Source organism: Diceros bicornis, chromosome 23 (assembly GCF_020826845.1).
Source record: "Diceros bicornis minor isolate mBicDic1 chromosome 23, mDicBic1.mat.cur, whole genome shotgun sequence".
Taxonomy (NCBI): Eukaryota; Metazoa; Chordata; class Mammalia; order Perissodactyla; family Rhinocerotidae; genus Diceros; species Diceros bicornis.
This window is the reverse complement of record NC_080762.1, coordinates 7,682,225-7,695,905: the sequence shown is the minus strand read 5'-3', so window position 1 is coordinate 7,695,905 and position 13,681 is coordinate 7,682,225. Positions and strand designations below refer to the sequence as shown.

The 13,681-nt window shown below is 38.3% G+C and overlaps 1 protein-coding gene across 7 annotated transcripts in view; it reads left to right on the top strand.

Moving 5' to 3' along the window:
• The window catches only part of L3MBTL3 (L3MBTL histone methyl-lysine binding protein 3), a 115,024-nt gene that overhangs the window by 87,025 nt on the left and 14,318 nt on the right, over positions 1-13,681 (top strand). For all 7 annotated transcript variants that reach the window (XM_058566307.1, XM_058566301.1, XM_058566304.1 and 4 more), the window contains one exon: positions 8,026-8,105. In XM_058566307.1, coding sequence (XP_058422290.1) covers positions 8,026-8,105 — 80 coding nt within the window. The remainder of the gene's footprint in view (positions 1-8,025; positions 8,106-13,681) is intronic.

The following is a 13,681-nucleotide window of genomic DNA, read 5'->3' as shown; positions in this document are numbered from 1 at the left end:
TTCAGGTTGACTGTCATTTCCTCAGGGAAGCTTTATCTGATCCTCCAGACTGTGGATCAAGTTTCTCATTACATGCTTTCATATCACACATCCCAATGCAATTGACAGTTTTGTATGAATATTTCTCCGGGTCTGAGTACCTTGCTGGTTGATCAGCTCCCTAAGGGCAGAGGCCACATCTCCTCTGATTCTCTGAGACACTTCAGCACTGAGCACACACCTGACACACAGTGAGGATGCCAGATGATCTTGAATCATCCCCCAGCCTTCAAAGGAGACACATCAGTTATATAACCTAAGAGGCGACAGCTATATAACCTCCTTTTTGTTCTGCTAAAACACCTCCATTCTCAACTTTGTAAGATCCCCACACCAGATATCTAAGGGATGATTATTAAAGGATGAGATAAATCCCCCCAATCCATACCAGCACTCTTTTGTAAATTAGGGCAGGGCTTCCCAAACTGTTGTCTTTAACTTCCTACCTCACGTAGAAAACGATAGCACAGAAATGCCAACGTTTATATGGCCCACCAGGGAGTGGATGGGGCTGCCTCCGGGCGACCAGACAGGGGCACTGGTTCCTGGGAGGGCTACAGGGAACGGGATCTCAGAGCACTGGTACCCGAGAATATGATACAGGGCCTGCTAGCTGGGAAGCTCTGCCCCATGTTCAGATGGCTCCACCTTTTGTAGGTGTGCTGAATATTTGGATCTCGTTTCCTACAGCAACTTGTCAAATGGATGGTCAGGTTATGAGTGAATTCCCAATCCGTGTTTAGATAGGAATGAGAATGTGCAGTCCTTTTCCATTATCCATTCATTCATCAGATATGCAGGGAGTGTCTGTGTTGTGCCTGGTACTTTCAGGGAGGAGATGTTCTCCTCTCTTGGGAGAGTGCAGATTGTCTCTGCCCTCACAGCACTCTTGACAGCAGGATGGTGAGGCAGGAGCTCTACCAACCAGTGGAGAAGCTTTTCCTGGGGACTGGTAACCTTAAGTCTCTATTGTCTACAATTAAGTAAAAGAATGGGTATATTTTTCTGTATATCTTAATAAAACCTACGCGTCTCAAACTTCGTTTTGCATTGGAATCATCAGATGCTTGTTAAAATGCAGCTTTTGAGGTACGCTCTCCAGAAATACTGCTTCAGGAAATGTAAGGTGCATCCCAGTTCATTTTTAACCAGCACCCCCAGGTGATGGATGAAGTGATCTACAAACCAGGCTTTGAGAATCATTACTGAATATAAAGACCCTTCTCTGGAGTCATAATTCACAACGTATTACCAATTGGAGAACGTGGGCATCTATCCCACATTCTTATCCTTGTGAAATCTATTCTACAGCTGCTTGTAATTGAGTTTCTAAATTGGGTGCTGTGTCTATTAAAAATCGCTTAATATTTTAAGCTCCCATGTTGTTTAAGCTTGCTTAGACATAACCAGAGAAACACAATAAAGCATTTTTTAAATACCTGCTAAATGCTTGTATTACCTTGCGAGGCAAATGCCCATTGCTAACCTAAATCCAGTGAAAAAAGATCAGTCCGTTCAGTTCATTATAGGCCATTAAAATGGCTTTTCAAGTTGTAGGACCAGTGTTTCTACTCTGAGAATTACATAGAGCAGTTGTAGGAATTGCAGCTGTCAATCTGATTTATGTTTTTAGGATGAATCAGATTTGCCCGGCACACCAAGAACCACTCTGTACCCGTGAGGAGGGCCCTATTAAACAGCTGGGGCAACAAGCTAACGTCAAGTATGAAACCATAGGCACGTGTACATCGATTTACTTTGCAAAACTACAACTCAAGAAGAATAAAATTAATTTAGAGCCAGAAGTTCTGAAAGAACACAGAAGCTAGTTAGGCATCTTCAGGAACTCTGTTTTGCCTCCTAAGGTTTTCTGGGCCTGAGGGCTTGGTGTTGACGTTGGAGAAAGTCATTCCAGTGACTGGGCCTTCCCTGGCTGTCGTAAAGCATCTTCTCCCTGTTTGTCGATGGGCTGCCAGATGTGGATGAGGAGCTGTGGAAGTTTGAAAATGTTCTAGCTCTTGGGAATCTGAGTCAAATCTGTGCATTTGTTTGTGTGCCCCAGAGAGAAGCTCGGTGTTAGTTAAAACACTCACGGCTCTGCTGCCAACCGCTGTGACACCACGGCGTAAGGAAGAGATGACTATGTTGTTGTGTGCCTGTGAAGTTGTTGGAACAGTATTGAAACAGGGTCTTATTCTGTCTCCTGGAATAGCACTGATTCCTGACTCAGGAGACTCTGTTATAAATAGTAGGAAAGCGGTGACATCTGTTCTCTTTTGTACGACAACATGAAAGTAATGCCGTCTCACTCTTCTGACGATACATGGTCTTTATTTCCCAGATCTCACCGTCTTGGTTAGGGTTTTCATTTTATAGGAGGATTGGTTAATTAATTGCTGAATTAGTCTTTCTGGGGGGTTTTTCTTCGGCATCTTGATAATATCTGCTGTATTTATTCATTATATTCCTTTTCTTCACTAACATATGTTCCTTATGCTAAACTATAACTTAATAGGCTTATTAATCAAAATGTTTTATTTTTAGTCATTAGATAAATAGTAAACCATGTTTACCTCTGCTGGGCCATGTTTATGAAAACACTATTAAAACTATTGCTAATGTGTCATCTCAAAAGAAATTTAATTTTAAAAATCTTGGTTTGAATGTTAACCATAGACATAAAAGTTTTAATCCTACTGGTTTTATTTGCCATCTTTTCTGAATCCCTGTGAAGATGGTGACCTCCTTGTCCTGAAGCTGTTCAAGCACAGTCTCCTCTTCATTTGTGGGAGGTGTTTGGGAGACACTTCAAGTACTCTTTTACAGAGTTCCTCTAACATAGAACCCTGAGATTCTCATTCTCTGATTTTTTACCCGTGATTGACCTCAGCCCAGAAGTTAAAAAAAAAAAAAAAAAATGCTGGGGACATGTAAAGAGTCCAAAACAGAAAACCCTACATTTTTTTATGGCTTTCACTCCATTCACTGTGTCCCCACTTGTTGCTGGGGAGTACAGGTACTTTTCAGCTCAAACAAAGCCCTTGTTAGGCTAGAATAAGATACAGTAGTCCCCCCTTATCCATAGTTTCACTTTCCACAGTTTCAGTTACCCATGGTCAACTGCGGTCCAAAAATATTAAATGGGAGCTCTCAGAAATAAACAATTTATAAGTTTTAAATTGCTTGCTGTTCTGAGTAGCGTGATGAAACCTTGCATTGTCCCACTCCACACCCCCGGGACATGAATCATTCCTTTGTCCCGCATATCCATGCTGCTGTATAGGCCACCCACAGTTAGTCACTTAGCCCTGTCGGTTATCAGATCGACTGTCATGATATCCCAGTGCTTGTGTTCAAGTAACCCTTATTTTACGTAACAGTGACCCCCAAGTGCAAGAGTAGTGATGCAGGCAATTTGGATATGCCGAAGAGAAGGTGTTGTTACTCTCTTACTGTGCCTAATTTATAAATTAAACCTTATCATAGGTGTGTGTGTATAGGAAAACATAATCTGTGTAGGATTCGGTACTGTCCGTGGTTTCAGGCATCCACTGGGGGTCTTGGAACATATCCCCAGCAATTAAGAGGGGGACGATTAGATTCTGGAAAGAGAAGGATGGGGTTATTTTAAGATCTGAGCCAAGCCAAATTCGTGCTGGATTTAGAGAGGCAGCTGAAATCCGTGAACTGAAGCAAAGTAATTTATTGTTTCGTATTTTTTCAATATTGGTTTTAACAAACAGGGACTGATTGAAACATAATTGGCTGGGGATTGTTTTTAAATGAAAAGTAAACAAACTTGAAGAAATATAGCTGTTTGCATTCAAATGCCATCCTGTTACTATGTATTTACTTTTCTAATGTTTGTTTGGTTAATATTTACCACAAAGCATAATGAGAGGAAGATAGTAAGACATCTAAAGCATGACGCACAATTACAGAGACAAAGAGAATGCTGACTCATAAAGAGTACATTTTTCCATTTGAGTGGATTCCGCTGTCTTAATTAAAAGCCTAGAGTATTCTTGAGTAAGATTTTAGCTGTGATTAGATTTCAATTCAAGCTAAAGAAATGTTGGAATAAATTGGTTCTTGAAAATTCAAAAATCCCAAGAGAAATTGCTCTGTTCCAAGCACTTTCTAGATGTTTTTACGTACATTAGCTCGTTTAATCCTTACAAGACCTTATGTCGGGTAGGTGCTCTTACTACATCCTCATCCTATGAACAGAGAACCTCTCTTGGTTACAGGTTACACGGCTAGTAAGTAGCAGACCTGGATTACAACCCAGGAAGCGTGGCTGCAATCTGGCTCGTAACCATTACTCTCAAAGCTGTTTTAAAACTTGAAGAAAACAAATTACTTAAAGAAAATAGGTGTCAGATTAATGTTATCCTAAAATGTAAGTAATCTTTAAGCAGTAATAGCTGCCATTTATCACGTTCTACTTAGGTATCTGGCTGTGTGCTTAGTATTTTCTGTACTCTATTTTATTGTCTTCAAAATGCCCATGAGGTAAAGGATTTATTATCCTTGTTTTGCGGATGATGCAGCTGAGAATTAGGGAAGTTAAGTAACTTGCTAAATGTCATACAGATCTAGTAAGTAAGCAGAGCTGAAATTTGAACCAGGTCTGTTCACTCCCAAAGGCCATACGTGTAACCACCGCTGTGCTGCTTTCTCCATGTTGTGGTTCACTACCTCCGTGCCCACGCAGCTTGTACCCCCTTCCTAAATGAAATTGTGGGTAATGAAAAATGCTGATCAAGAGGAGACGATAAAGGAGTTTTTATGTAGAGCAAACTTGTAATATTAAAATACAAAATAAAAATATTTTTGGTTGTCATTCCTTTGAAAAATCTGGCAAGCGGCATGTCTTGTACTCTGTTCCAGAATGTATTATAATATTATCATAGAGTTTTGACATTCTGATATAAACGTATTTTGTCTGTAATTGGAAGACTGTGCAGCTAGAATAAATTTTTGCTTGGGAAGTTGAAATCCTAGATCAAGGATTTCATTTTTGCAGAGAAAGAAATCCATCACAGTACCTATTCAATCAGAATTAGCAATGAAATTCCTGACCTTATAAGAGAGAGAAATATTGATTGCCCAGTTGAGGAAACTTTTTATTTTAAATAAAATACAAAACAAATAAGAATATTGAGTCAGATTCTTCATTTCTGACCTTATTAATAAAAGATAATTTGAAAATAAGATTATGGAACAAAAAGACAAGTTCTCTTTAACTTCATATAACAAGAATATGTACAGTATTCTGGAAAAACAAATAATCAAAACCACGTAATAATTTAATCTAATTATGGATTTTGACATCAGTAAGACCTGGTACCGTACTTATTTGGGATTTACCTCTTTAAGTTTCAGTGGATATAGTAATAGAACCTTCTTCTAGTGATTGTTATAAAATATTGGACATGTAAAGAGCTCAGCCAGTCTTTGGTGCATAGTATATTCTTAAGAATGTTAACTTGTCTTCTTCTTAACTGCTTCCACATTTCTGGGTGTGCTTGATTAGGATTCTGTTCACTTCAGTGGTTCTATTCATCCATCTATTTCACACTGTCTGGTCTAATAGCCTGCTCAGATTGCCCCCGACCCCACCCCACCCCTCCAACTCTCTAGCTAAAGAAAACATCACGTAGAACTCCAAGGGGCTTAGTCACTTTTAATTTTAAGGGATTAGCAGAATCAATGTATTAATTGGAAATAAAACATTTCCTAAACCTTTCTTGTGGAGTCCCTTATTTGAATTGTGTTTGGTACAGATAAATATCCGTGTTTATGTATTCCCAAGCTTATGTAGGTTCAGTGTAATGAAATATCATGAGTTAAAGAGGGGAAAGTGAAAATGGACCCTGCTTCTATAATGAAGCAACATAAATAATAAGAGCAGTAGCTGCCATTTGCTTCTCTTTTGGGATGGGTTAGGGCAGATCCAGGCATGAAGAAACGTTTTGGGTCAGAGGTCTTATTTTCCTTTTCTATTTTTGTTCCCTCTTAGAAAATGGATCTTTTCTTACTTTTCATAAAATAAGTCATTGGCATTATATTTGGGCATAAGAATACGAAAGAACTTTCCTCGTACTTAAGTCTTATACCTTTATTTTAATAAAGCTTACGTTAAAAGAATAATATGCTTTATTAAAACGGCAAAAATGTTACTGGTAATTATCAGTGGACAATTCCAATCATGAAAACTGAAATATACAGAAAATTCTGAGACTTAATTTTAGCCTCTGGTCTCGGTTTGTCTTTTTTTTTTTTTTTTTTTTTAACCATTTATTAAAGCTTTTAGGAAATCTACAATAACTAATTGGGAATTTATTTTCTTTGACTCTGAGAAATGCAGTTTTAAGTTATATCACTGTAATGTATGATTGTTTCTAATAAGTATTAATATAGCCATCCACAAACAACTTGTTTCAGTGGTCACAGTACTTACTGGGATAGATTTGTGGACTCAGAGTATATTATTTCCAATTTAGTAGAAAACAGATTGAGAAGATCACATAAGCTAATTTTAGCATAGTAAGTGAATTTTAACATGTTGGAATTACCAAGAATAACTTCAGCACAGTTTTTACAGAGAAGACAACGTTTTCTATCATCCCTTAAACTCATGTCCTTTCTCCGATTATCAGTGATTTTCTTATATTTGTTTTGACTAGCCCTTCATCTCCCCACTTTCTGTGGAGTGAGAGCCTCCATAGTCATTTAATTGATTTCTCTTGGAAAACAATGCTATTATTGCCTAATAGCAGTGATTCTTCCCCATTCTCAAATAAGCAAGTATTCTTCAGCAGTTGTGGTAAGTTGTTTTTACTATGAACTAAGCCAGGGAGCTCAGACTTAAAGTGATATTTCACATCTGTCCCTGGAAATGATCTTTCTAAGAAGTAGTGAACATTTATTTATTGCACATTTACTGTGTTAGCATCGTTGTGTTAAGTTATTATCGTTCCAAATGGAGAATAAATTAATGCCTTTGTAATGAAGACTCTAAAACTCCTTTATATTTTGTTGGGATATTTGGTTTCAAATGTATTTGCCCTTTACTTAAAACTTAACAGTAGACCTATGGTCTGAGTCTTCAAGAAACTCAGGATGGATTTGTTGTAAAGGTAACAACACATGGGAAACAACAGAACGTCATAAATACAGAGTATTACAAAGCAGTAAAGTGTGTAGGCCAGATATCATACCCCGATAGTCCCAGGAAATTGCCAAGTGGGCTTTATTGAACTCTGAGAATGGAATAGATTAGGTTGAAAAATTATAAATCCCTGAAATTTAGCTTTAAAGAAAATATAATTAGCCTGTACCTGGTTCCCTTTAAAGCCATTTTTGTCTCTGACTTAGGGAAAGAGTTCTGAATTAAGATCGTAATGGGTCCATTCCATTTTAGAGCATCCTCAGCATGTTTAGATTAGATCATTCCTGGTCGGAAAGAGGTGAATCAGTTCAGCCTGTGGATTTGACTTGATTAAGCCAAGAAAAGCTGCCTGGAGTTGAGTTTGGTTCTCTTGGGCCAATCTCAGCCTCAATTCCAAATCCTCGAACTGAGTAGCGTATAGTGACTTGATTAAATGGTGTGGACTTGCAAAGCATTTCTTTCTTTAAATTGTAGCCCTACCAAACAGTGCAAGTAAAATTCCTCATGAATACATGGCCCAATTTGAAGTTGAATTACTCAATAGCTACGTTTTCCAGAATAGTTAACTTTAATACCATTCTTAGCTTTAAAATCTCCTTTCTGAGCAGTAAATGAAAATTGATAATGCAGAAAATGGACATTTAGAGATGTTATTAGTATTAATCCTCTTAGTAGAACTAAAAATCCTTTCTGACATGTTAGTGGTACTGCTTGTTTTTAAATTAAGGAAAACAGCTGCAGAGATGCAGTGCTGAACCATTTTTTTAAACACTTCTATTACAAAATATTGAAACCCCTATCTTTCTCAGAGACCAGCATGCTGATGATGTCAAGGAAGACTTTGAAGAGAGAACAGAAAGTGAAATGAAGACGTCACATGAAGCCAGAGGTAGGCATAATAATCTCGTATTATTGATGGATATTACTCTTAATACTCAACAGTAAAAACTTAACTGGAATATAGTAGTCAATTTTATATTAAAGATAAACTTCGTTTGGTTGGTTTGTTCCATTATCCCAGGCAATAAAAGTTTATCGTTCAGGATAAATATAGTATGTAATTCTTAATGATATGGATTCATCTATGACCTATATTTACAGTCTCTTTCACATTTCTGTACAATGTTGTATATACAATTTGGGTAAAACATTCTATTTGGTCCTTATCATACATTTTCTTTGGTGTGGTTGATGTCATTTGCTTCGTATGTTTAAAACTCATCTCAAAATGTGTATTGAAATCCAAATAGAATTAATATGGTCTTAATCTATATACTACAAAATGAAAAGAAAATCACTTGAGCAAATGTTTTAAGTTGTATTGGAGGAAGTAGTTTGTCTTACACCTGCTAAAAAGACATTATAATGGTTTAAGCAATGAAGTTGTATGACTGTCACTCATAGTATAGATTGTATTTATAATTTTACATAGCTGTATAATTATTATTTATTTTTTTATAAGAAATCTTGGCCTGCTTATGATTTTCATGATTGTCCCTGGGGACTTTGCTTTTCATGTGCACTTTTTTGGTTTAGATTATCGTGTAAGATTTGAGAATGGTGCCTAATGACTGTTTGCCTGTAATGACCTTAAGTGATGCTTTGATTTCCATATCTGATTATCATAAAGCAGTAATTTATGATTAATTTAAAAGTTGTATTCACTGCTATCTTCAGCATGTTTTATGGTGTTTAATGTAGCACCATACACAAACCCTACAGGTGGCCAGAGTTCGAATCCCTGCTCTGCCAGCTGCTAGCTGTGTGATCTTGGACATCTCTCTGGACCTCTCAGTGCTGCTGTTTCCTTATCTACTCAGGAGGAGGAGGGTGGCGACTCCCTCCCAGGGTTGTCACGGGGTTTAAGTGCAATAACATTTGTAACTTGCTTAGAACATGCCTGGCACTAAGTGCTACGCAAGTCCTTGATAGTTTAAATGTTTCTGGCCATTTAAAAAGGACGAAAACCATTTAATTTGTGAAGGTTTTGCCATCAGGTTATATTGGGTTCTTAGACAAAGGCTTCATCCTTTGTTTGTAAACTGTGGTTTAGCAGAGAAGTTGTGAGCACAGCCTTCATTCTCATCTCAGCTCACCGCTTACTAGCTGTGTGGCTGTCTCTGGGTGAAGTATTTCACCTCTCTGTGCCTCACTTTCCTCCCGTGTAAAATCGACGTGGTGATCATAGCCACGTCATTGGATTATCTTGAGGATTAAATGCATCAGTGGCTGAAGTATTAGCTGAAGGAGGAGGGGTATGGAATATGCGTCTGTTGCATGGAATTATCTGGTCATTGAATGGTCAGATACATTCAGACTACAATCTTCTAGACTCTGAACTTTTTGAGGGCATAGTAATTTGATAACCTTTTCAGTTTCTTCCTACTTAGTGATCTGTTTAACTTTGTTTCATTTGCTGAGCTAATTTTGATCTTTTTTTTTCTGAAAATAGTGTTTTTAATGGAGAATTTCAGGTCTATTAACATATGATGTGCGTGATGTTCTCTTTTTTTATGGTAGTTTCATGTCTTTTCAAACTTTGTGTGTTTTTGTTCTATTTTTCTTGATTCAAATTGCCTTAGGTTTTCTGTTTTCTTATTCTTTCCAAAGAAACATTGCTAGGATTCATATATGACTCTCAATTGTTTTTCTCACTTATGAAACCCATAGTTCAGTCTGCATATTTCACTGTCTTATGTTTTGTTAGTGGAAGAGAACCTCATAAAATAAGTTGCTTTGAGAATTTTTGCACATAATTTCCTAAGTGAGATTTGCCTATTAATATCTCATCCAGTTTTAGCCTCCTAAAATGAGTTTGATAACTTTCCTTCATTTTCAAATTTTTGAAACATTTTGTATAAAACTTTCATAAAATTTTATCTGAAATCATGTTATGATTGGCAGCTTTCACTTAGCTTCTTTCTTAGCTTTTACATTTCCTTTATCTTTTTGAATTTTTTTCCAGATTCATTTTATATGGAAAAGATTTGAATTTCACTTCTTGACTTTACCATTTAATAGTCTATTGGTTGTCTTCCTTGGACCCCGTGGACCTTCAGACCAAAACAAGATCTTGTGGTGTCCGAGGGCTCCCGTATCTTGGCGATAGTGGGGATATCTCAGATTCTGGTCAGTGGGTGGATGTATTCAGTTCTTTCTGCCCTCCTGCCTCTCAGTTCTCAATAGAGCCATGACCCGGTGTCTTAGGTTGGGCTCTCTGGAAACAGATGTTGAGAGTACTATGTACAGGAGTTTTGTTGGTGAGTACTCTTGGGAACAATACCAATAAGAGAGTGAGAGAAGCACAATTGGGCAGAACGAGAAGTTGAGCTGTGGGATTGGGTAGAATGAGAAGTTGAGCTGTGGGATTGGACAGAATGAGAAGTTGAGCTGTGGGATTGGGCAGAATGAAAAGTTGAGCTGTGGGATTGGGCAGAACAAGAAGTTGAGCTGTGATGTGGTTACAACAGAAGCCTCAGTCCATCCCACGAGGAGCTCCAGTTGACCCTTAAGAATCATCCTGAGTTCAGGCAAGAGAACTCGGCCTTTGTATCTCTGTGTTGACCAGTCCTTGGCTGCTGACTGAGAGGGGGCCATGTCCTTGGGTGAGAAAGTTCCCTTTGGCTTAGAGTGGTTCCTGGAGAGGGAGGTAGCTCTGAGCCATCAGCAGCCAGTAGGTAGGAGAATGAATGTCTTAGTTATGAAGGGCAATTTGGGTGGCACACCACAGTATCCACTACAGTCAGCCAGTGGTTTGGTCTCTGATTTTCCTTTAAGAAAGATAAAACAAAACTGAAAAACAAACCAAAACATCCTTTCACATATGTGGGATTAGGCCAGCCCAATTCAATCCTGTCTTATGATTTCAAACAGTGAACCTTGCTTCTGAGTTCAATTCTCTTTCATTATTTTGCCTGAAATGTCATGAGCTTTCTTGATTTTTTTTTTTTTTTCAAGACACAGGTCATCTTTAAATCCAGAAAACTTCCTTCAGTTATAATTTTGATTATTACTTTTACTGTATTTGTTCTCTTTTTTGATTGGTAATACCTGTTATTCATGGGTTAGGTCCAAGGGGTGATATTCAAAATATTTAACAATTAGTTTGTCAACCAGCCTTGCTCAGGACAGTTAAAACAAACGCTGGTCTTAGTTCTGGAGCAGAGTCCTGGAGGCTTCCTGCTATACCAGGAGTTACCCTTAGTTGCTGGATCTTAGGGAGGTCCCACAAGAGCCTGGCTGCATGGTGGGGATGCTGGGGAACTATTACCAACCAATATGGAAGTATTTACTATTTTAGCAACTTATACAGTTTTGATGTTTTAGACATGTTTCTCAAATTGAAGTATCTTACTTGGCCTCTTGCTCTGTCAAGTCTACTATTTACTGACTTTAACATGAATTTTAACAACAGTGGTTTTTATTTTCCTTTAATTTCCTACATTGGCCTGTTCTTCTCTAGTCATAGCCTGTTTTTGTTTTGTAGAAGTCGTGTCCCCTTGTGCGTTACTAAAATCATGAAACTCTTCTGTCAGTAAATCAATGCTCCTTTTCTGATGTTTTATAGAACTTTTTATCCGAGGCCCCATGTTGATTGTTTCCTGTTTTATCGTTTTTGAATTGAGAGGAGTTTCCCAGGTCTTTTGTGAAGAGCATTTACTCCTTGATTCTCCCATTTGGGTGCTGGCAGGTTTCTCTTCCAAACTTGGGCCTGAAGGTCAGGGAGATGAACTCCACTCAGGGTCCACATTCTGGAGTCTAGGAGGTGTTCATTCATAGTTCCATTCCCCCAGTGGTGCAGCAGCCCTTCCCGAATCTGACCTGGCTGGGGGGTCGCATAGGGCATGAGAGAGAAAGCCCGTTGCAGTTGGGCAGCATTTAGTACAGAGGAGACTGAGAAGAGGCCAACCCTAAATTTCTTCATAATGCCAACAGGATTGAAGACTCAGTAGGCCCATGAGAACTATTTTGTTTGGAGTCTTGGAGCAAATTAATTTTAAAAAAGCCTTCTCCTTAAAAAATATCCCCCCACCTTGTTTCTTCAGTTTAATTGTGTACAATATGTGTAATTATGAACCTTTTTTTTTGATGATTCCCACCATACTACAGAATTTGACCTTTAGGGACTTTTACTGAAAACAATTCATCATTTTTTTTCTTTCTTCTTCTTCTGTTTTTTACTTCTGTCTCCTTTACCTGAAAGATAAAATAACTCATTCCTATCATTATAAGAAGGCCAATTAATAAAGGATTCTATAAATTGGCCTTCAGATTTAAACTCTTGTATTCCTGGGAAAGGTATAGTTTTGTTTTCTCTCCTGTGAGCATTCTCTCTCCTGGGTGGCTGATATGCAGAAAGAGTTGAATTCCGTTTTGTAATGTGCTAGATTCTCACTTGAAAAATCAGGCTTGCTTTTTGCCTCCATAGAAATTGGTTTGTTATTTTGGTTGTTAACCTTGAGATGATCCTCAAATATTTTTTGCCTGAGTTAAGTATCTTGAAGCTAATTTTATCTAAGAATTATCATAATTCTATCTAGGAATTTAGCTAATTCCTTGAAGCAGAGATCCATTTATTTTATCCAATCACTGTTATTGTTCATCCTATATATTTAGTCAACAGTTAGTAAGTCCATTTAAAAAAAAAATATTGGTGGACAGATGTGTCCCATTTCTTCTGGCTTTATTTTTTCCTTTCACATAAGAGCATATTTTAGAGACTCATGGAACGTTAGCCTGCAAGAGTTATTGACTCATTTTCATTTTTGCCTTTTTATATCTAGTACTCTGTCAGTGAAACGCCTTTCTTTCAAGATAAGAATAATTTTCCCCATTTGCTGAGTCCTTACTATATGTCACACACTGGGATTAGCTTTTTAAAATATCATATAATCCTTACAATGATCCTGTTACATTGATTTAGCCAAGATCCTAGAGCTACGCAGGGGCAGAGCAGGGATTTGAATCCAGGTTTATCAGACTCTTAAACTCACCCTCTTGCTAGGAGGGAAAAGACCAGGGTCACTTTCTGACGCTGCCCTGATCTCACAGTGTCGCCTTGGATGTGTCAGACCTCCACGTCCTCACCTTAGGAATAGCTGCCTCCTAGCGTTGTTTTGAAACAAAGATGAAACAAGACAGTGGAAAACTCTGGTCTCACTTCTGTCACTGGCTTAAAGGGACAGAGATGAGTCAGGACAAGAGGTCACTCATGCTGTGGCTTGTCCACGTAGCGTTGTTGAGACTTGAAAATAGAAGCGGAGTGGGATCCGAGTCTGCAAGTGGCAGGAAGCGTGATGAGTGCTTCCCCTTTTCTCTGGGACTTGCCCTGCCTGGTCAGCCTACCATGTGGTGGTTCCATGGGCCCTGGTGGGAACCGTCCTGCAGGAAGCGCGTTCTCACGCTCCGTGGTGGTGAGGAGTCTCTTTCAACCAGGAGACTTGGTGTTTGGTTTGGACGGTGTTC